The sequence below is a fragment of the Centropristis striata genome, chromosome 2 (assembly GCF_030273125.1).
Source record: "Centropristis striata isolate RG_2023a ecotype Rhode Island chromosome 2, C.striata_1.0, whole genome shotgun sequence".
NCBI classification, from domain to species: domain Eukaryota; kingdom Metazoa; phylum Chordata; class Actinopteri; order Perciformes; family Serranidae; genus Centropristis; species Centropristis striata.
In genome coordinates, this window is record NC_081518.1 from 19,667,499 (window position 1) to 19,692,366 (window position 24,868).

General features: G+C 38.6%; 1 protein-coding gene across 1 annotated transcript; it reads left to right on the forward strand.

The window, feature by feature from the left end:
- Positions 1-1,991: 1,991 nt before the first annotated feature.
- On the forward strand, positions 1,992-19,279 carry txlng (taxilin gamma). Its single transcript, XM_059358578.1, has 11 exons — positions 1,992-2,092; positions 4,182-4,290; positions 4,793-4,940; positions 7,740-7,831; positions 8,627-8,797; positions 9,655-9,849; positions 12,125-12,244; positions 12,355-12,429; positions 12,565-12,657; positions 12,741-12,836; positions 15,045-19,279. The coding sequence occupies exons 2-11, from the start codon at positions 4,198-4,200 to the stop codon at positions 15,414-15,416; spliced, it is 1,455 nt and encodes a 484-aa protein (XP_059214561.1). The 5' UTR covers positions 1,992-2,092; positions 4,182-4,197; the 3' UTR covers positions 15,417-19,279.
- Positions 19,280-24,868: the final 5,589 nt, after the last annotated feature.

Genomic DNA, 24,868 nt, shown 5'->3' on the forward strand with positions numbered 1-24,868 from the left:
GTTGATCCTCCTGTTTGATGTTTTGTGTACTTCCTTGTGGTCCTAAAACACATGATTTTACCAGCTCATATTTTGGACTGCTTTGAGTAGACCGTGTGAATTTCATAAATACAACATTAGGTTTGACTGAAATAACAGGGGGATGCAGATCTGGGTAAGTAAAATATCAGTCTTGCCAAATAATGCATGCACCCCTAACTTCGTCTCTGGATAACTGAGAGTAAAATGCTTTTACCTGCTAATAATTTGGACTGTTTTAAGTATTCAGAACATAAACCAAACTTGTATAGGGAGCAGTTTCTGGATTTCTTTCTGTGCTTAATTTCCACAGAACAAGGAACATTTTTAGATTAAGATTAAGTTTGCAGACACACTGAAACAGCGAGCAGTGAGTTTGTCCCCCTTTGCACACCAGTGAACACACCATGCTAGGAGGAGTGGGCAGCACATTTCTGCTCCCGGAGAACAGTGGGGGGTTAGGTGCCTTGCTCAAGGCCACTTCAGTCCTTGACCTGTCAGTCCTGGGATTCAACATCCTGAGGATGTCGACTGTCCACCTGAAATGGAATGAGTCTCTGATTATGGACAATTTGCTTTTAATTGTAATCTGAATTTAGACGTTAAAAATGGCAGAATATGTGAGCTTTCTGAAGGCTTTAATTTTGAAATGATGCATCAGAATGTCCTGAAATCATCTGAGGACATCCTGAGGATGTCCATTGTCCAACCTGAATTGGTCTCTTATCATGGACGGTCTTCTTTCCATTTTAATCTGAAATTAGAATTAAAAAAGCTGATTACATTAAGGCCAGAAGGCTTTAATTTTTAAATTATACATCAGAATTAATTTGACACACTATAAGTGCTACCTATCAAACTCTCTGATACTTTTATTTCCCTGCGTGGCTCCATTACTATTTAGTTTTGCTCTTTAAAATGAGCTCCTGATTCTATGCATACTCTACAAACTATTTATTTGCATTGCGTTTTCGTTCATACAACCTAGAGAGGGGAATAACCAGCCAAATGACGCTCACTTCTAACACTTTACTACATTGATGACGTCAACTTTAAAAAGCTGCAGTTATACCACAGAGAAGGTGATTTTATTGGGAGGAATGGAAAGCATACTGCAGGTAAGTTGTTTTTTGTAGTTGTTGTTAGTATTGGGTGTCAATTGGCTGTTGTTTTCCTCTCTACCTGATCTACTGGAGAAAGAGGTGTTGAGAGATTTTTGCTTTTGGTTTTGACTTTAACTGCATCAAGTTAGTCAGATTACTACCGGAATTATGAGGGTGCTGCCTTCAAACTAAAATATTTTAAAATGTTTTTTTTTTTTTTTTTCAAAATGTATGTGTGCGTTTATGACTGGTACAATAACAATGTGGGTATGGCGCAGTATTCGTTCGTACCTTTCTTAATACCTAATTTTACATTAATTAAATTGGACATTTTTAATTACATAGCACAAGTCAGCACAATTAAGGCCAATATATGAATGTGACAATGATTATTATTAATATTATAACATAAGTTAAAAAAGTAATTTAAAAAGTTGCGGGGAAAAAAATAATTTTAAATTTTTAAAAAAGAAAAGAATATTCTCTTTATTTTTGATTTATATATATATATATATATTTTAAATAGGCTATTAGTATTAATAAAGATACAAACCATAGGTATGGCACCCAAACGTGGGTGCCATACGGTACCACATTGTTATTGCACCAGTCATAAGCGCACACATACATTTTTAAATATTTAAGTATTTTGCTATCTGCTAAGCAAGAAAACAAACATAAGTATACCTTGTGTTTACAAGTTTTATTTAAGTCATGGAAAGACATTGTTTATCGGTAAAACCCATTAGACTGTATGAAATATATAATATAATATAATATAATATAATATAATATAATATAATATAATATAATATAATATAATATAATATAAATCATATAGAACCTGAACGTTGGACAACTGCTTTATTTTGAAAAGACTCCAAAGCGTTGACCGGATACTTGACTTGTTATCGGACAGTCCTCGCTAACTTGATCACCGTGTCCTGCTTCCATCCAGTGTAAAAACACAGGTAAATGTTCTAGCTATTTTAGCAACCTATTTTAATAACTGGTGGTGTATCATGCTGTTTTTACCTAACTTCAAAACAGTATGTGACCCGTTACTATTAGCCTGAGCGTGTGGCTTATGCGTTACACGTTTAGTATTAGCCGAAGTAAAGTTCACTGTGTTAGCCATCTGGGCTAGCATCTACTAGCGCTTATCGCAGTATTAGCGCTAGCCTTGCTAACAATAGCAAACTTGTTAGCTTCCGTTTGGAATCTGCTTCACATCTCACCTGCTAACTGGTGTCTACTGACAAGTTACGCTCTGCACTGTTACTGCACATGTTAACGTTAGTTTGGCGACCGTCACAGTGATCGATAGTGAAGTGCTGGCTGTGCTTGTTAGCAGCTAACATGACGAGGAGCCGTCCGCGCCGATGGACGTCACACCAGACTCCCTCTGAAACACCAAAGGTTTATAATTACCTCGTCGCCCTGATAAAGACCATTGCTCTTACTACATCACTTAAGACTCTGTCAATTGTAAAAGGGGGTATCCTTCAATTCGGCTTAAGAATTATACTCAAATTAGTTTGCGTCTCCGTATTATTTCCAACTCCTTGAAGATCATCAGAAACCCCGTAAAGTATGCTGACTGTAAAAGATCCTACGTTATGCAATATATGTTTGGTATGTATTTTTAATGGGGTATAGGTTAAGAAAGCTCTTTCATTCTCTCAAATTAGATCATCCTAAAGTTATGGTATGCTTTTACTATGAGGCAGGCTGTTTCTTCCGCTGTTGTACACACGTGGTTGACTATTGCTGTCAGCTGTTGAATATCTTTATGCGTTGTTAAAACGGTATTAACAATAGAGTTGTGAATCAGCAGAGGCCCCACAATACGATTTTATCCCAATAATTGAGTCACGATACGATATTATTGCGATTTTAAGCATTTCAGGATATGGTGAGTGTTGCGATACAATATATCGCAATTTAACTGTTTAACTGCATTTTGTCTCCACAAAATTGAATTCAATCAAGAATTGTTTTGTCAACTAAGAGAAAAAATTCTGAGTTCTGAATTGGGAGGCAACCATGTATGTAAAGAGGAGACTTGTAGGAACCAGAGAGACTAGCTGTGTCCCAATGTCAAGGATCCTTCCTTCAGAGTCGGGTCCTCCGGAGGCGAGGCCAGAGTCCTTCCTTTCACTGGAATAACGCACAGTGTTATTTTGACAACAGTATGCTGACATACTCGTGCCTATAGATTCCTTAGATCTAGATTCTAGTTTCATATAATACCAGTAAGTCCAGTATATTCCTAAAAGTGAGCTCGCAACAGCCTCCGGAATGTTGAAAAAACAGCGGGCTGTCGGAACGCTAGATGACTCAATATAATACTGCCACGCAAAGAGAGCTGTATCAGAGCTGTATTTTTTACATTGTGTTGACGCTTACTGTATCTCTAGCTCTGATGCTGTTAGCCAGTAACACATCAACACATATATGATGGCAAGCCTTTGTTTCCATATATAGAATTGAATTGGCCAGCTCTGAAGGAAGCCCAACAAAATTTAATAAACAGAAAGTTGGAAAATCCTACTATTAATCAATACAATACACTGAAATTAGAAGTTGATATATGATTCAGCTATGATAAGTAAAAGTTTAACAAAAGTCAATTTTTTTTATGAAGTTTTATTTCAAATATTGAATCAGAGATACCCCAGAAAATATATGGACAATGATGCACATACAGTAAGACTCTTGTATTGGTTTTATGATTAAAGATCAACATAAAATGCATAAATTCAGAGTGACTGGCATAGTTGGGGGAGAGAGTCATCTAGATGGCTTTCCAGAGCTGTGAAACCCTTTTGAATAGTGCCGTGTTTTTATGTCTGATAAACCTTATGGAAATGTTATTTAAACTGAATTTCTGGGTTGTATGTAGGCGCCTCACTAATATCTGAAGCAGCAGTCGAACACCATCACAAGGCCCTGTCTTTGTTATCATCATGATCATCATGATACACTATATTCAATCTGAATGTGTCTCCCAACGCCATTTATATTTTCTAACAATTATGGTTTACTATACATTTCTAGCTTGTGATCAGGCATAATGGAGACAACAGGAGTCTGTGAGATTGATGTGGCTGCCAGAAGAATAGTGGGAGGCAGTGACTCTCCACCCGACCTGGACAGCCCATGTCAGGTACACACTATCAACTGTTTATTGTGGATGTTATCTTATTTGTCATGTCATTAATGTTGCTGTCATGTAACATTACAGTTTCAAATGTTATGATTGTTAAGATACAATGTATTAGCTGCAGCTGTTTTTCTAAAAGTACTTACTAATTGTTTAGTAATAGCTCTTGCAGTACACACATATTGGTACCAATACCATACTTTTTTCTTTTGTTATTTTATTTTATTTTATTTTTTACAAATCCCTTTCCTTTCATTAAAAAAGCCAATATTTTCAAATCTGTGAAATGTTCTCTATACACAAGCAGACATAAACTTTTGGCTACATAAAGTTATCTAAAACTGGCATAATTTGGGTTGACATGAGAATCAAAAAATATGCAAACAAGAAAATGAATCTGGCAAACATATTTCAGTGAAAACTGCCAGCCTAAAAGAGCTGTTCAGTGACATGTTGTAGCTTCCTTGTAGTCATTTTGGTGTGGTGCATGTGTGCGCTCTATCAGGATGAGGTGGCAGAGTTTGGTTTGGGTTTGTGCTGTGCTGAGGAGGAGAGAGGGGAAACTCCCGGCAGAGAGGACAGTCCAAGCGACCTGGGAGAGGCAGAGCTCGACCCTGGTGGAGATCTCAAGAGTGGAGAGGACAAGGCTTTTGGTAGGAACATTACATGTTTATTTTCAAGCACCCCTCGAGATATGTACCTCATTACCTGGATTGGATTAGAGATATGCTCCTAAGAGACTTTATCAAACCACTTCTGAATGAACTCCTGAGTATGGGGCAACATTTTGCATTAGCAGGGTTGCTGTGGGTTTTTAAAGGCACTTAAAGGTAGTAAATGATATTAGCCAAAAAATGGGCTATTAAAAAGTATTAAAAAATACTAAACGTCATCTGATGAGGTATTATATTTTTCAACTATGCTCCGCTTAAAGTGCCAGCAGCAGCATCGTCCAAAAGACAAAAGAATGATAACGGTTTCAAACTAATAAGTAGAGCCCAGAGTTATTAAAAATACATAAGCCACAGAAAGCAAACTCTGTGTGAGCATTGCGAGCTGAGGTTCGAAGTTTCCGCTATGCTCATTTGGTAGCGGTGCCCTGCCGCTGCTATATTATGCCTGTCGCTACTTCAGAATAGGGGATTTTTTTTACTGCAAGGATGTCATAACAACACTTGATGTCATAACAACCGCAACAGCGCGAGCACTGTTAGCATCACTATACAGTCGTGTTCAAAATAATAGCAGTCCAATGTGACTAACCAGATTAATCCAGGTTTTTAGTATATTTTTTATTGCTACATGGCAAACAAGGTACCAGTAGGTGCAGTGGATTCTCAGAAAACCAACAAGGCCCAGCATTCGTGATATGGACGCTCTTAAGGCTGTGCAATTGGGCAATTAGTTGAAAGGGGTGTGTTCAAAAAAATAGCAGTGTCTGCCGTTGACTTTACAAACTCAAAATTATTTTGTACAACCTTTTTTGTTTCTAGGATTTATCAGTCCTGTGAATCACTAAACTAATATTAAGTTGTATGACTACAGTTTTTTTATAACTGCTTCACATCTGTGTGGCATGGAGTCAACCAACTTGTGGCACCTTTCAGCTGTTATTCCACTCCAAGATTCTTTAGCAACACTCCACAATCCATTTACATTTCTTGGTTTTGCTTCAGAAACAGCATTTTTTATGTCACCCCACAAGTTCTCAATTGGATTAAGGCCCACTCCATAACATCAATGTTGTTGGTTTGGAACCAAGATTTTTCTGGTTTACTAGTGTGTTTGGGGTCATTGTCTTGTTGATACACCCATTTCAATGGCATGTCCTCTTCAGCATAAGGCAACATGACCTCTTCAAGTATTTTGACATATGCAAACTGATCCATGATCCCTGGTATGTGATAAATAGGCCCAACACCATAGTAGGAGAAACATGCCCATATCATCATGCTTCGCTGTCTTCACTGTGTACTGTGGCTTGAATTCAGAGTTTGGGGCTCGTCTCACAAACTGTCTGCGGCCCTTGGACCCAAAAAGAACAATTTCACTCATCAGTCCACAAAATGTTCCTCCATTTCGCTTTAGGCCAGTTGATGTGTTCTTGTAACCTCTTCTGCACATGCCTTTTTTTTAACAGAGGGACTTTGTGGGGGATTCATGTAAATAGATTAGCTTCACACAGACGTCTTCTAACTGTCACAGCTCTTACAGGTAACTCCAGACTGTCTTTGATCATCCTGGAGCTGATCATTGGCTGAGCCTTTGCCATTCTGATTATTCGTCCATCCATTTTGATGGTTGTCTTCCGTTTTCTGCCACGTGTCTCTGGTTTTGCTCTTCATTTTAAAGCATTGGAGATCATTTTAGATGAACAGCCTATAATTGTTTGCACCTCTTTATAAGTTTTCCCCTCTCCAATCAACTTTTTAATCAAAGTACGCTGTTCTTCTGAACAATGTCTTGAACGACCCATTTTCCTCAGGCTTTCAAAGAGAAATGCATGTTCAACAAGTGCTGGCTTCATCCTTAAATAGAGGCCACCTGATTAACACCTGTTTTTGATGAAATTGATGACCTCACTGGTTGAATGACACACTGCTATATTTTTGAACACACCCCTTTCAATGAACTGCCCAATTGCACAGCCTTAAGAGCGTGCATATCACGAATGCTGGGTCTTCTGAGAATCTACTGCACCTACTGGTACCCTGTTTGCCATGTAGCAATAAAAAATATACTAAAAGGGTATAGTTCATCAGGTATAGTTCTCTTCATTTAATTTATTTGGTTATTAAAAAATAAATGCATACATAAAAAACATATAAACAGCCGAATTAAGAATATGTTTTAAGATAAATAAAAATGACTATATTCATCATTAGCATTTGACGAGATTTCTCTTTTATGCACATAAAATCTTTTTGCACTCTTGCAATGAAAAAAATACAAAACATTTTTTTTTAGATAAAACCTGGTATTATTGTATTGCTAACGTCCAGGCATCATGGCCTACCTGACCAGGGCCAATGTGTCGCTGACGCTCATGTTTTTTCACCACCTATGTAAACAGATTAGAGCAGCCACACCACCTGCGTTAGCAGTTCAGCTCGGCCGTGGCTCAGCTATTTTTTCCATGCAATGTGTGCACTTCTCAGTAAAAATATAGTCTTTACAATTGAGCACAAACTTCTGACCTTTTTCTGTCTAAACCAAATGTAAATGAAATGAAACAGTCTCTGGCGGGCAGTAATGCTCTCTGTGTGGACACCACACGCATGCTAGCCACAGCAGTTCAGCTAGGTAGCCTAACACAATAATGCTCCTCATTTGTTTATTACTATATCTTTATATTGACGGTATACAAGGTTTATTTTGTTATGTTCTAAGCTTATGCTTAAATGGTGAATTAATTGAATTTTTTTCTAATTTGGTTTTGGTTCATGTTCCAGGGAAGGAGGTTGTTCTTTTGATGCAGGCCCTGAACTCCCTCGCTACTCCTGAAGAGAAACTAGCTGCTTTGTGCAAGAAATATGCAGACCTGGTAAGCTCCTGCATTTGAACAGTCGGATTTGAAATTTGAGGCCACAAGCAAAAATACTACTGAACCTTGTGGAAGGAGCTAGCCTGGTTCGAGACCTCTTAGTATTTGCTGAGAGATTCAACACCATCAGGTGTTAACTGATGGCTGTTTCCTGGGTTGGAGTGATAGCAAAAACAATTAGAGCTGTGTAGGGGTGATTGGGAATAATACATAAATAGAACATTAATTGTTTTGTACTAAAAATGTCAGGAAATAGTAAAAAATATTCACTATTTTTGACGTGTTAAGAGTATGCCTTTTTGTCTGACCAACTGTCCAAACCTAAAGCTTTTTAGATTAATATCATGTCCACATTATTTAAAACTAGGAGAACCTGCAAATGTTTATGTTTGAGAAGGTAGAGCCAGAGAATGTGTGCCATTTTGTTTTAATTTTATTTAAATGATTAATCACCTCTAATCATAACTACAGTATATCCATTTCCTTGATTGATTAATTCACTAATTGTTGCAGCTCCTAACAATTAAACATAACTGTTTCTTATTTCTTTAAGGGTAACTTGTCAAAAGCATTCCTAAAAGTGATGCAAGGCGTGTAATGCATGATCTCGTGTTCTTTTTGGAGCACTGCTAAAGACAACAAAGCAGACTATTTCCAAATGTCAATATAAGTCCATTTTATGAAGCTCTGACTTTTAACATGTCTGCTGTCAAGCATGGCAGGCTTTCATTGGTTCCTATTTTCAACTGACTATAGCATGCGATCCTTTTGATGCTGACTTTGTGTGTGTGTCAGTTGGAGGAGAGCCGCTGCATGCAGAAACGGCTGAAAGCCCTGCAGAAGAAACAGTCTCAGATAGTTAAGGAGAAGATCCACCTGCAGGGGGAACACAGCAAGGCCATCCTGGCCCGCAGTAAGCTGGAGAGCCTCTGTAGGGAGCTGCAGAGACACAACAAGACACTGAAGGTACTCCTCAGCCTACTGCTACTGGCTACATCAAGGCCTTTCATCTTGCACTGTAATAAGTAATAAATGACCACTTTTTTTCTTTTACATAACCTGTAAACTGTGTTTAACCCTCTGGGGTCTGAGCCTATTTTGGCCGTTTTTGAACACTTTTGATTTTTCCCTACATGTTTCTTCACCTATATGATTTGACAATTATTTTTTCGATTTAACTGACTTGATCAACATATTGATCCCAAAAATACACAAAAATCATTAAATCTGAGTTGAAAAATTAGACTATTTAATACAATATAGACCACAAATATGCTCAATGAACTGTTTTGGAACATAGGATACAAATATAAACATATAAATAGGTAAAATTTAAATATAATAGAACTATATACAAAAATGTCCCATTAAAACATGTCTATGTATAGGCCTTTTTCCTTTTTAGCTGCAACTCTTCAAAACAAACTGTGTGAAATTACATATTATCATTATTATCTTACCTTATTGTCATATCTTTGGTTTTACATGACCTGGGAATGTCAATGTTGAATGTTTTTTGTTAAACTTCACGTGATCTGATCAGGACGGCACGGTCATAGAGCCCAGAGGGTTAAAGTTCAGGAAGGTTGACATGTCATAGCAGTGTACAGCTAACACAAAAGATGAACCGATGGAGCAGTTTGTTTTTGTTTCAATAACATAAGTTCTGTGTCTTCTTGGATAATTTTACCTGCAGATTCTGATACTGAAGGAGAAATTTTAGGCCCTGCTTATACGATAGCATTGTTTTGCCTGTGTGAATATTCCAGATTTCCTTCTTAAACTCCTTTTTGACCTCCTCATTCCCGCTCATGTCACGTCAGGAGGAAAACGCCCAGCGGTCCAGGGAGTATGAGGAGCAGCGGAAGGAGGCCATGCTGCACTTCCAGATGACCTTGAGCGATATTGAGGTGCAGATGGAACAGCATAGCTCCCACAACACCAAGCTGAGGCAGGAGAACATGGAGCTGGCCGAGAAGCTGAAAAAGCTCATCGAGCAGTATGAGCTCCGAGAGGAGGTACGGGTACAAAACTATGTTTAAAGCAGCTCTCCCTTCATATGTGACCTCCTCAACTGCAAACACATACAATGTGTGAGCTGCCAGCTCTGAGATTGTCATGGCAGAAAGTAAAAGACAAGGAAAAAATGCATTCCTGGCAATAATGGATTAAAATAGTATCAAGACTAGTGGTCAACCGATACAGGTTTTTTTAGGCCGATGCTGATGCCGATACTGGTCTTAACTGATCCCTAATATGTGCTGCCGATTTTTTTTGGGCCGATTCTTGAAGCCGATATTGCCTTTTCTCCCTCCATTTACCGTAATTTTTGGACTATAAGCCGCGCCTTTTTCCCCATTTTTCGATTCTGCGGCTTATATAACGGTGTGGCTAATCTATGGATTTTTACAGCTAACGGCCACTAGGTTACCTCCTAAATCTATGGATTTTACAGGTTACAGTCCACCAACTTTAACTCTATGGGCTCTATGACCAGTCCGCGAGGAGCGGCGGGCTCCAGCAGGAAAAGCTGGAGGCAGGTGTACGTACCAGATCGGCTCGGCTGCCAGATCGGAAAATAGCTTAAAAGTATATATATATATATATATATATATATATATATATATATATATATATATATATATACTTTTAAGCTATTTTTCACTTGTCTGTGTGTATTTGTGTCGAAAGCTACTTAGTTTGTCGGAGTCGCTGTGCCGTAACATTTTGTGAGACGTAATCAGCGGCAGACGAAGGACCCCGAACCAATCTGGCAGGGCGCCGGAAACGAGTGAAACAAGTAGCGCGTAAAAGTGAAACCGAGAGTGGTACGAGAGACAGAACGAGAGCAAGACCGACATTACGAGAGCGAGATAGTTTGTGCAAAGGAAGTTTTCATGCACAAACCCTCATTATGGAAAACAAACGTAGAAATGCATATGATGCAGCTTTTAAGTTAAAGACAGTCAATCTGGCTGTAAAAGAAGCTTCCTCAAGCAGCCATCTCTTTCCCGACAATCCCCTCTGTGCACGAACCCTTACATAAGGTAAATAAACATTAAAACACCTGCGGCTTATAGTCCAGTGCGGCTTATATATGTACACATCATTCAATTTAGCTGCTGCGGCTTATACTCCGGTGCGCCTTATAGTGCGGAAAATACGGTACATGATAAAATGACACAATGATAACAAATGTTACACAAGTCTCGATTAAAACAAAAAAAAAGAAACATTTATTAACAGATGAGTCCACATATTTGATGTGTTTTTCTTTTTTTTGTAATTTTGTAATTTGTTATTTATTTATTTCAAAACAGAGACAGCACACAATAAGACATTAATCTTGTAAAACAAGAGAATAAGCATTGTGCCAGGTTCTAGCAGATGCTATTTTCCACATGTAGTCCCCGGGCAGGTGGAACAATACATTAGTATAGAAAAAGAAAATGATTAAGTAAAATTACAGAACACACACACAATTCATGAATGTGTACACTCTTGTCTTGACAGTAGTCAACGATTAGCAAGATGTGAGAAGGCATGGGGACTTCTACATGAAATAATGTCTATTGGCAAAGTATTCCATTGAGTCATGGCAATGCATGAAAATTATGACTTCCCAAATCCAGTTTTGCGTTGGGGTCCTCTACACTCACCTCTTGTAACAGATCTTGTTGTTCTTGTTGACTTCTCAGAAAAGAGTGTAATATATTTTTTTCAAGGGGGGAGCTGCAGCATTGTGAATAATTTTAAAAAGTAAGCAGACATTGGAGTGCTTTGTCAGATTCTCAAAGTTTAAAATGTCATATTTATTGAGTATATGACAGTGATGGTAGCACCGTGGCTTTTTATCATGGATTTTGAGGGCACTTTTGTATAGTGATTCAAGTGGTTTTAGTATCGTTTTGTTTGACTGAGACCAACTTGTAATACAATATAAAAAATGTGGGATAATAATTGATTGACGAACGCATGCACGTATCGGCCGATGACAATACAAGTAAAAAACGCAAATATCGGCCCGATATATCGGTCTACCTCTAAAGACCACTAACATTCTTAAACATTAGGACTGTGTGTATGCATGTGTTGAATAGCTAAAGATTTATCAAACCACTGGAATGTTTCAACTGTGAATGTCGAGACAGTCACTGAAGTTTACATTTGGTTTTGTTTGCTGGTTATACAACACAGTGGAATTTGCAATGCAAAGTTTCTGATCAGTTGCTCACAGCAGGGCACGTCACAGGTCGTCCAGCCTAAAGTAAGTCATCTGTGTCCCTCTCGCAGCACATAGACAAGGTGTTCAAGCACAAGGAGCTGCAGCAGCAGCTGATGGACGCCAAGCTGCAGAGAATCACTGAGATGATGAAAGAAGTGGAGGAGAAGCAGCAAAGAGAGAGAGACTTTGTGAGTTCATCTTCTGTGCCCGTTCAGTTTTTTTCTGCACCATAAATAGCCCAATAAATTCAATTAAACAGTATTCAGGTTCATGAAATGACTGTTCTATGATGTTTCAGCTGCTGAAGGACGCTACAGAGTCCAGACGCAAGTGTGAGCTGATGAAGGAGCAAGAGACACAGCTCAAACAACAGGTAAGTCCTCGTAGTTCTTTGTTGGTTCAGACACACTGCAGCCTTCAATGCTGTACTTGTTAATATATGGTGAAATACTGTGGAAGGCTTGTGTGAGTCCAGCTGAAAGGTTTGCTCTCATCTCATCTCTCTCAGCTCTCCCTGTACATGGACAAGTTTGAGGAGTTTCAGAGCACTCTGGCTAAAAGCAACGAAGTCTTCACCACTTTCAGACAAGAGATGGAGAAGGTGAGCGACCGACTACCTGTGGACAAGTGTTCGTATCTCACTGTTTTCCCTGCCAGCTGTTAACTGTCTGCATTAACCTCCAGATGACCAAGAAGATCAAGAAGCTGGAGAAGGAAACAACACAGTGGAGGACCAAATGGGAGAGTAACAACCAGGCCCTGCTGCAGATGGCCGAGGAGGTGACTTTTCTCTTTTTTCTGACAGCTACCAAAGCAACCAGAAGCCGATTCAAATCTTCACTTAGGGGAAATGCACTTAAGGCTTTTTTGGTGTTTCTATGTGTTAGGTGTAGAGCCAGAGTCAGAGCATGGTTAACCTTGCTTAGCGTAAAGACTGGAAGGGGAAACACCTCTGAAGCTCACAAATGAACATGTTGAATCTAAAAAGTTTAATAATAAACACACAAATATAAAATTGACAATGAAGTTCATGTGCTACAATCTAAACACAATATCTTATTGTCAAAAAGAGCAAATAAGCGTATCACCCAAAATGTTAAAATATTCCTTTTACTACAACAATGATTTTCACGTCATGCAGTTTGTACAGCTTATTATTTCCACTTCTCTTTTTTCTGGGAATCCAGAAACAGTTTAGCTAATTACACATGATGCACTGTAATCGATTGAATTATCCAACAGTATATAATGTGGCTTCCCGACACAATCATAGTGGCTGAAAGAATTCACAATCACGATGTCTATATCTCCATATTGACATAACATTTAAAAAACAAAGCTGCTTAACCCTTGGATGCACAACATATTGACACCCCTTCTAGTGCACAACATGGGTCAAAAATGACCCACATTCATTTCCCATGTTATTTAATGTTTGCTGTGTGTTTCTGTGCTCTATCTTTTGATAACTTTATTTTATGATTGAATATTCCAAGTGTTCTTTAAATATCTTGTTTTTGATAACAACAAATCATTATTTCCGTTTTGCTTCTCATACTTTATGAAGAAAAAGGTTTTGTATTATTATATAGCTAACTACTTGGCTAAGTAGCTTGCTAAGCTAACTATTTAGCCAAGAATTTAGCAAAGTAGTTAGCTTAGCAAGCTACTTAGCTAAATACTTAGCCAAGAAGTTGACTAAGTAGTTAGCTTAACAAGTTACTAAGCTAAGTACTTAGCCAAGAAGTTAGCTAAGTATTTAGCTTAGCAAGCTACTTAGCTAAATAATTAGCCAAGAATTTACATAAATAGTTAGCTTAGCAAGCTACTTAGCCAAGAAGTTAGCTAAGTAGTTAGCTTAGCAAGCTACTTAATATTAGTCATGTCAAGGCAAGGATCCTGCCTTCATATTCGTTTGTTGTCCCTTGCGTCTCATACCAGACATGGAGCAGACTGGAGTTAAATTCAATGATTGGATGCAGACAATTTTTTCTTAATGCAACGCAAACCATTTAATTGTCAAGCATATACAGTGCTTAACAAATGTATTAGACCACCGGTTTATGCCACAGCTGTCCTAAATTAACAGCATTAGTAATTGCCAAAATATAATTTAAAAAAATAAATAATAATCTTTTTTATTTTTCTGTAATGGTTAACACACCAGTATGTAGAAGCTCTTAAACTGAAAATACATTTTTAATGCTAAATATAATTATTATTGTTATCCATGAATTTTTAAATGTACTGTTTTACAAAAAAAACTGTAAAGATAGTAAAGCACATTATTATTTTCTTCATCGTTATTTATTTGTAATTCTGAACAGAAATATGGGCCAGCTCAAATCTGGCTATTAAAAGGTGAATTCAGTTTGTTATTTGCCAAAAAAATAACAGTAACGTTTTAGTTTTTAACAAGCTTTTGAAAGATTTCTAAAATATTTGTTTTCTCGTTTTTTTGACAGGTGGTCTAATACATTTGTTAAGCACTGTACATTGGATTGATTTGAAAAACTGCACAGTGCAGCTTGCATTATCCAAGAAAATAGATCAGGGAGCGGTATCCGCAGATACCTGATCAGGACATCCCTACTAGGGCTGCAACCAACGATTTTTTTCATTATTGATAAATCTGTCGATTATTAAAACGATTAATCGATTAGTTGTTTGGTCAATAAAATGTTGAAAAATATCAATCAGTGTTTCCCAAACCACAAGATGACGTCCTCAAATCTCTTGTTTTGCCCACAAACCAAAGAGATATTCAGTTTATTGTCATAAAGTAACAAAGAAACCAGAAATATTCACATTGAAGAAGCTGAAATCGGAGAATTTGGACTTATTTTCAAAAAAATACTGCCCAAACCAATTATCATTACAATTCTCAAAATAGTTGACAATTAATTAAATAGTCGATTATTGTTTGATTAATCGAATTAATTGTTGCAGCTCTAATCCCTACTCATGAAACATTGTGTGGTGTTGTAGAAAACTCTGCGTGACGGCCACTTCAAGGCCATGCAGGGGAAGCTGGAGCTGCTGGAGAGGCTGTGCAGAGCCCTGCAGAAGGAGAGGAACGACCTCAACAACCAGCTGAGCCTCCTCCAGGAGCAGGGAGACAAAGGGAGCACAGCGCCTCCTGAAGCCCAGCCAAGGGAGCCCTCCACTGGGGAGGAAGATGACGAGGAGGAGGAAGACGAGGAGGGCTTGGCACAGGGTGACGAACTGGAGACAGAGGGCATCCACCAAGCTCCCAGACCACCTGAACTGGAGCCCACATCGGCTGCTACTGACAAAACCACTACTACTACGACGACAACCAGCCAGCCTGCAGAAACACCGGGCTCCCAGCAGGACTGAGCGAGCCTACGCGGTGTGCGTCGGGAAGACGGGTGTGACCGGAGGGCTCCACACACCTCCAGCCTAGTTCCATAACTAGCCAGAAAAACCATCTTCAATGGGGATAGATTTCTTTTCTTTTTTTTAATCCTAGACTTGCCTCTCCACGTTTCTACACAGAAACTGTACCCATTAAGGAGGAATAAAATGATTGTATCAAGGATTCTATACTAAAACTTTGCCCACATTTGGTTGTAATAATTGGCTTTGTGGTGAGCACTTGGTACTCCCTGTTTTCTACCATAACTGTATTTTCATAGGAAATTTCCACTCAGTCAAATTGAAGCTGTTCAAAGTCAAATTGGCCTTTTGGTTCTCTCATCATATGGTCTCTCCCTGTAGTGTCACCTGTCATTAAATTCAAAAGTGGGTACATCACATGCATATTGTCATAGGTCACTTTTTTTGAATGTAGCCTTATTGTCTGCATGTGATCCGACAAGCTAGAAGAGGACATTGGGCCAAGTGTAAAACACGTGCGCAGGACGTTTTTAATTAAAATTTCTCGATCAGAGCAGATAGTATTATATAAAATGAATCCTTGTAAAGTAGGTGAAGCTGGTTTGAGGCTTGGTGACGTTGTAACTACTTGTGGGACAGTTGGTGAGCTGCTTTACCTCAAGAGTTGACATATTGCTGATTTGCTGATTGCCAGTTAGTAAGCTAGCTGGTAGGGTTGTCACTTTATCTGAAAAAAAAAATTATATCTTTGGTAAGAAGTTTGAATTCAAAATGTTGAAGTGCATTAGCCCAACAGGCTGTGCTTTTCACAGTAAACTAGTCTTTTCTTTCTTGCAAAATAGAGAAATCAGATCATCATGACACCCCTAACCATTTGGAGATGGAAATCTTCTGGATAAGAGAGGCGGTAACAGAGCTGGGGGCACTGCAAATGAAAAATATCTATTTAAGGTAAACTTAGCTGATTTTCAACCTGCTTTGTGTCATCAGCGATGACATTAAGTGGGCTGAAAATCAACAAACCATTTCCCTTTACCTTGAACTTGACTTTTTGAAATAGTGACAGTGCTACTAGCTAGCTTAGTTGCTAAATGGATCAAAAATTAAGGTTACGCTACAAAAGTATTTATACCATCAACTCCTACGAACCAGATCTTTTCTGTGGCACATTTTATTGTGTAGGGTTATTTAAAATAATTTCTTGCAGCACAGCTAATATTATAGCTTCCTTGATTTTGGACTCAACGCCTTTGTCATTTGTATGGCAAAGTTTTGCTTTAACAAACACTTATCTGACAGGATCAAAACCAGCTTAAAAACAGCCCCCCTCTTTACAAACGTGTTTGGTTAAATTGTAGCTCTACTAGTTTGCCACAAGATGGGGCTTTCTACATAGCACATTTAATAGTTTGTGATCAAGTCCACCTTTGAAAAAAAATTGAGATTGTCCAGGGCTATTGGCACCACTTTGGTGCTGGTGGTGAGAAAATTGAAATATTTTGAGACAAGTGCATAATGTTTTGAGAATAAAGTCAGATTTTTACATTAGAGGACATGTTCTTGCATATTATGATTTAACTCTTAAAATAGTATCCTTGTGCATAAGGGGATTTACAGGAAGAGATTGAACATGTTCTGGACACCGTAAATGCAGATGAAACCAGTAACCCATGCGTCATTTTCAACACAACTCTGGGTTATGTAGTATTAAAGCTCACTGCTGTTACCACAAGTGGCACCAAATCAACCAGGACTGACATCTTAAATGCTCTAATAATTATGGAAATATGGGCTAACATGAAATAGAAACATAAAATGAATGATATACGTGGACAGTTATTTTGTTGCTAGCTTGTCGCCCACTTGAGACACAAAGATGATGTAAAGACATGTAAGCTCAGTGAATGTCCTTCTGTAAAATGTTTTTTTTTTCATCTGCATCTCAGCAGTTGTTTTTTTTAAATGAACCGTGTCATTTGATTTCTACATGGCCAGCCAACAGAGTGTACAGAGAAGAGCCAAGTCAGCAGTTCTGAAACACCTTTATCAATTTTCTGTAAATCATGTTTTTAAAAAAAAACAACCATCTTAGTACATCAGAATAATGGACCTCAACATCTTTGACACTTAATACTGGAAGAAGTTTGAATGTGATTTTCTTTTCTAATGCATTTGAATAAAAAGATAGATTTCTGTCAGCAATGCATAACAATAGGAGCGATTTCAGGCGCTGCAGTTAGTAAGTAAAGTCATCAGTGTATTAGGCCTGATGTTGTTAGCCCTTTGATGCACAACATATTGACACCCCTTCTAATGCACAACATGGGTCAAAAATGACCCGCATTCATTTCCCATGTTCTTTAATGTTTGCTGTGTGTTTCTGTGCTCTATCTTTTGATTTCAACTTATTTTATGATTGAATATTCAAACTATTCTTTAAATATCTTGTTTTTGATAACAACAGATCATTATTTCCATCTTCATTCTCATACTTTATGAAGAAAAAGGTTTTTGTATGATTACATAGCTAACTACTTGGCTAAGTAGCTTGCTTAGCCAAGTAGTTAGCCAAGAAGTTAGCGAAGTAGTTAGCTTAGCAAGCTACTTAGCTAAATACTTAGCCAAGAACTTAGCTAAGTATTTAGCTTAGCGAGCTACTTAGCCAAGAACTTAGCTAAGTATTTATCTTAGCAAGCTACTTAGCTAAATACTTAGCCAAGAACTTAGCTAAGTAGTTACTTTAGCGAGCTACTTAGCTAAGTACTTAGCCAAGAAGTTAGCTAAGTAGTTAGCTTAGCAAACTACTTAGCTCAAAAATGGATATGGGTCATTTTTCCCCCATGTTGTGCATTAGAAGAATAGTGACACAAAAAGGGATTTTATTAAAAAAATTATAAAGGAAAACATAAAAATGTTGAAATGTTGTGGAATACTGAATGATGAAATTAATTTATTGCACAGATATAGAACAATTCTGTCGGGTCACTTTCGACCCATGTTGTGCATCAAAGAGTTAACATAAGACATCTTTTGCCAGTAAGATCAAATCAAGTTGTGGATCTGGTTTCTAATGTGGGATTATTCTACTAGTGAAACTTGTGGTGTTACGAGTAGAATCCCCTCAAATCAAAGTTAACTCACTCTGTCTCACTCAATCTTATTCTGAGTCACTATCTGTTGGGGCACCTTTGTCAAATCTTTAACCACGCTCACTCTACCACGAGGCAATACCTCATAATGCAGCTACAGTTCAGCAGCAGCTCCAAAGTCTTGAATATAGTACTTCATTTTTTATACACAGTGATCTGCGAATCCCCTTTAATGCTTCATCTGCATCCTTATTTAAGATCAGTCTTAGTGGTCAGTCATCAGTTCTTTAACTGGCTGTCCTTTTAGGACTCCGTGAGAATCACAGGGTTGGTGTTAACAAATATTCTTCCTGTATAAGTCTGTACACAAAGCAACAGTTGGACAACCCATGTCAGCTGGCCTTTCTATGTCTCTCCTCATGCATTTATCTTCGCATTGTGTGTATTGGAAAACAAATTTATGTGAACACGTACAGGGTCAGGTGGTGTGTGCGTTATTATCTTTTGGGTAGAGGACAGGTCTAGTCCGGGGGAGCCGAAAGACTTATTCCGGCATCCATTTCCTCTTTGTTTGGCGTTGCCCCAGATTGACTCTCAGGTAATGTCAGAATCTACCTCTGCAGGTGAGACTAACTGTGAAAGAAGAGGCATGAGTCAACATAGCTATGGAGAGCTCTATTTTTACTATAAAGAAAAAATGAGCCCACACCCCCCTCTTTGATTGTACAATGTTCTTCTAGTCCTGTCTTGCTTTTCAATAAACATTTTGTAGAATTTGCAATACCTGGATTTATTTCCTCACTAAATAATTAATAGGTGCTGTGTTATTTCCTGACTGGATGAGTAAAGGAGATCAGGTCATTTGTACTGAGCTTGTTCTGTCTGAGAAAAGCTTGTTTGATAAAAGTTTAAATTTACATAAATGAGATTGGAAAGTTATAAAAATATGTATTGCAGTTTGTGGTGCAGGAAATAAAACATGGCAAGTTCACATTTTGTAACAACATAAAGAGGAGAGGAAAAGGATGTTTCCTTCAAGTGCACTAATTTAGTGCCACACCTTTTACTCAACCAAATACTGAAGAGTTTATGTACCTTATGAACAGTAGGCAAACACAGCAGAGAATGTCTCCAAGTACAATATTAGAAAGGGAAAATAACTGTTCTGACAGGTGGGAAAATAAGGTATGAAATAAAGCTCCCCCAGAAATTACCATCTTGGTCAGCATTTTACAAATCAGTTTGGACGGATGTAGACCAGGTAGTCTTCTGTTGTCCACATTTCCTTACATATTTGTGTCTTTAGGGAAGCTTACTGGTTAGTGGTTTCTGGCTACTCATGAGTCAAAATGTGAAATGACAGATGTTTCTTGCATGAACCCTTTGAAATTAACTGGTCTTAACAATAGCTTACAGACTTTGTGCACATAAACGTTTTCTGTATCTACGAGTCTTAAAAGCAGCTTCACCACAAAATCCCACCACAATCACTGGAGATACGACCACCTGAACAGGTACAACATTTCTACATTTATCCTACTCCAGGTGCTTAAGTGTTTTTGGGTACCTGGGACTGGTGAAGTGTTACATCTAAGCAAGAAGCCTGAAGTCCTTAAGAAAGGAGGTGTCCATGCTGTCTGTAACTCTCGCCGCAGCTTTTGGCTGCTGAAAAGCCTGGAACCTTTATTTATTATTAATATTTTTTTGCTTTCATGAGGAGCGGAGGCAGGGCTGGCTTTGCCACTGCAGCTGTCCACTGCTTACTGCAGTCTTGACTGGTGCTAAAAAAAAAAACCCAAAAAACAACTTTTGAAATCATAGATGCAATAAATTTTTTTAGGTCAGAATATACAAAATAGTGTTATCTTACAGAGAAAAGCAGAAAAGTGTCCCATCAGAGAAACTACAGATGTAAAAGCAATAAATCACAGCTGAGAGTCAATAGGAGTCACTTCTAATAATAATAATAATAATAATACATTTTATTTGGAGGCGCCTTTCTTGGCACTCAAGGACACCGTACAAAAGGATAGAAAAGAAACAGCAATAAAATACACAGAATTAATAACAATACAATACAATAGATATATTGGACAGGGTAAAAGTCATCAGACGGAATAAGCAGTTTTAAACAGATGTGTTTTGAGTAGTGATTTGAAATGGGGGAGTGAGTCAATGTTCCTGAGTTGGGGTGGTAGTGAGTTCCAGAGGCGGGGAGCAGAGCGGCTGAATGCTCTGCTCCCCATGGTGGTGAGACGGGCGGAGGGGACAGACAAGTGTATTAAGGAAGAGGATCTGAGGGAGCGGGAGGGAGTGGGAACATGGAGGAGGTCGGACAGATATGGGGGGGCAAGGTTGTGGATAGCCTTGAAAGTTACCAGGAGGACTTTGTATTGAATCCGGAACTGAACTGGGAGCCAGTGGAGCTGTTGGAGGACAGGGGTGATGTGGTGGATAGAGGCGGTTCTGGTGATGATGCGGGCAGCTGAATTCTGGACCAGTTGAAGTTTATGGAGTGATTTTTGAGGGAGGCCAAAGAGGAGAGAGTTGCAGTAATCCAGACGGGAAGTGACGAGGCTGTGGACGAGGATGGCAGCAGTGTGGGGGGTAAGGGAGGGGCGGAGGCGATTGATGTTTCGTAGATGGAAGTAGGCAGACCGGGTAATGTTGTTGATGTGGGATTGAAAGGATAGTGTACTGTCCAGGATGACACCCAGACTCTGAACCTGGGGGGATGGTGAAACAGAGGAGTTGTCGATGTTGAGGGAAAAGCTGTCAGTTTTGGATAGAGTGGATTTTGTACCAATGAGGAGAACCTCTGTTTTATTACTGTTTAGTTTAAGGAAGTTTGAGGTGAACCAGGTTCTTATTTCAGAGATGCAATCGGTGAGGGAGGTAGGTGGAAGAGAGGACGAGGGTTTAGTGGTGAGGTAGAGCTGGGTGTCATCGGCATAGCAGTGGAAGTTCTACACATTTCCTGCATTGAATTAACCATTTACCATTCCAGGTGATAGGAGGTAAATTATAAATGTCACCTAGAAGTGGTGGGCATCATCTGAAAGCTGTGAACCTGAAGAATAATTTGAGATGCAGCTCAGCCCTTTGTGTCAAGTTGTTTCGGTCAAAAATATCTAATAAAAATTACCTAAATAATTCATTATTTATTTATTGAAACCTATTAGGGTGAATAATTAAGCAAAAGCTCACGACAGGCCAAGGTATGTTGGGGTTACATCACAGCTAAGGAGCGTTCGGCCAGATGCAAAGCGGGGTCTGCAGCCGTGCGTTTTAGAAATCAATATCCTTCTTCCAGAAATTGTGGCTGATCTCTGTGTTAGGGCGTTTTCACACCTGAAAGTCCGAACCAAGGTCCGTGTTCTGTTACATTGTATACATTTGGTCCTGTTGGTTTTGGTTTCACACTGCAAAAGGAATAACGGACTTTACAAGGCAATTCTACTGGACATGTCATCTCCCTGTGTACTTCCGCGGCTCATTTTGTTTTGGTTACGCTGTGTTGCTAGGCCAGCCGGCATCTGACCTCAGTGTTACTTCCTTAACGTTTTTACACAGAATGAATCCAGCGAGCCACCTTTTACCTGTGGTAATACTTTTGCTGGTCTTTTGCTACCAGCAGCACCAGCTTAAAGAGCAATATGTGAGAGTGCTTGGTATTCACAAGATGAGCCTCCTCATCATGCCAAAACTGTATCAAAGGTTGACAGGAGAGGAGGAGAAAACGGCTCGCAATCCTGCCAGTTATAGCAAAGTTAAAAAAACTTCCTGTCATTGATACGAAGGTCCAAACTATAAAAAAAAGTTGTTTTCACACTGCAAAAGGTTCGGACCTTGGTTGGTTTGGTCCATCCGACCAAAAGACCACCTCTTTTGGTCGGACCAAACTTTGGTCCTTTGGTGCGGACCATGCTCCGCGGCACCTTTCACACCTGGAATTTAGGTTCGGATCAAACTGAAAAGTCCTAAAGTCCGGACCAAACGAGATAGGTGTGAAAGCGCCCTTAAATAATGCATCAACAATTTGTTTTTGTAATGTAAAAAAGCTGGCTTTTAGCAATGTTAGTGGGACAGTAATGCCACCTGACAATCACTCCCCAAAGTCTTGCCTGTGGCCTGCAGGAAAGGAGTCAGACTCTGTGTGATTGACAAGGACAAAAAGAGTAGTCCCACTTCTGTTTTTGAATTGTCAAATCTATTTCATCTATCTGGTTTTATGACTTAATAAACTTATTGGGGCTGAGATGGATCAGACAAAGAAAATAAATGCAACATTTATTGTGACTTTTTTAAATCTTGCACCCAACAAATACCCCATTACAAAAAAAACTAAATCTAACACTAAAACTAATAAAAACTAAACCAAAACTAAGCATTTTCAAAAAATAAAAACATATTAAAACTAGCAAACTCACTCTAATTAAAAACTAATCAAACTAATTAAAACAAACTAAAATTGAAAACAAAATTAAAACTAAAGCTATTATAACCGTGTTATACTTTGAAATGCACCACATTTTTACCATGTGGGTTTAATTTGATAGCTGCTGGGGAGGTGAATACACACTGCAAATACTTTGTTTCTTACCAAGATAAAATAACTTAGATTTAGAAGTGTTAGATAACTTATCTTGTTTTAAGGGTTCATTTCTTATTTTAAGTGTTCAACATGCTTATTTCTAGATTTAACAATCTAAATTCAAGAAATCTTGTTGAGTGAAATTATCTGTCCATGCACTACTTCTACAAAGACGGATTGCCAAAACATTAAGTTCATGCTTCGCAGAAGATGTACCATAATGACTTTGGTTATTCTCTGACTTTTCAGTTTATCACCAAGTTCCTTCAAAATTATTTTCATGACCACGAGCCTCACCCTGACCTCCTACCTCTGTGGCTGACTTCAGTCTTTGGTGCCATCAAAACTCGTATGCATGGATGGATTATGAGACAAGGTGCCCCTGGGCACAAACATGCAAAAGGCTTCATCATCTCAGATTTAAGTCTTTCTTTGCTGATATTTTGTATCTCTTTGAAGCTATGTTGGTGTTTTATTAGTTTATTTTGGCTGTGGTTGTGTTGCCTCTTGTTGTCTTTTTGGTAATCTTTATAGTCATTTTGTGTCTTTTTGTGGTTGTTTTACCCTTTTTCATAGTCATTGTCAGCCTCATTGTGGTCTTTGTTGTTTTGTTCTCTTTGTATGTTTTTAGCATAGGCTGTATATAAATAATGGACATAGTCACTGTGAAGTCATCCATTGGTTTGTGGGCCGTTGGAAGCATTGAGTTCAGTATTACATTCGTCACCATCTTGTTTCCGATACGGCAGTGGCGGGCGGTGCATTTCACACTTAGGCCTTCAGTGATGTCCAACTTAGTCAATAAATACCTTTCATTTTGCCAGCATTTATAACACCAGGACTGGAGAGTAGTTAGAAACACACTTAAGCACTACTAGGCATTGCATCACCTCAGTTGTTTACAAAATGGGCTATTATCCGGCGCATTTTAAAAATCAACAATACCGCATCAGCAATTAAAACATATCTGATATGCTACTGTCAAAACTTAAAAATAAAAGGGTCTTTAAAATTATCTTTCCAAAAAGTTTTATTAAATGAGTCTACAAAGAATATGCAAGCTTTAACAAGATTGTACAATACATTGCAAAATCGCAGTTTAATATCAGACACTAACAAGATGGCCATACTTTGGCGACAGCGACACAATAAACAAGTCTCTTTGTAAAAAAACTTTTTCATGTCAAAACGTGACGTATCACAACTTTCTGTGACCTGTTGCTTTGAGTACAACCACACAGCTGCGCCAATGTGCCAGATCATTTACATACCGTTAACAGTCCCGGCCGGGTGTGACTCTGTTGATCTGCATAGCACTGCCGTGGCTCAAACTAGTAAGTATCCATATCCAATCACAGGACGCGTAAATGTCACGTTCAACGTGAGGCCAGCTAGAGGGCCTTACTGACACAACTCGTGATCTGATTGGCTATCGCAACTATCTATCAACTGTATTTGCCTGTTCACTTACAGTGCACAGACGCCCGCATTGTTGATTCTGAAGGCCCGGGCAGATTTCATACAGCCTGGCAACATAAGATAGCTGAATTGTGATTGGATAAAAACTCTAACCTAAAAACAACAGCACTGGAAGGAGCATAATATGACATGAAGAGAATATGAATACTTTTAGATATTTAGGGAAAGAAAATTAAAAATTAAATTAACCTTTATCATAATTATGATCATGATTTCTGGTTATGTTAGGCCAGCAGAGAAGGCCTTGCTGGCCCTGACGGCCCACCACTGCGATACGGGGAGCAGACCAT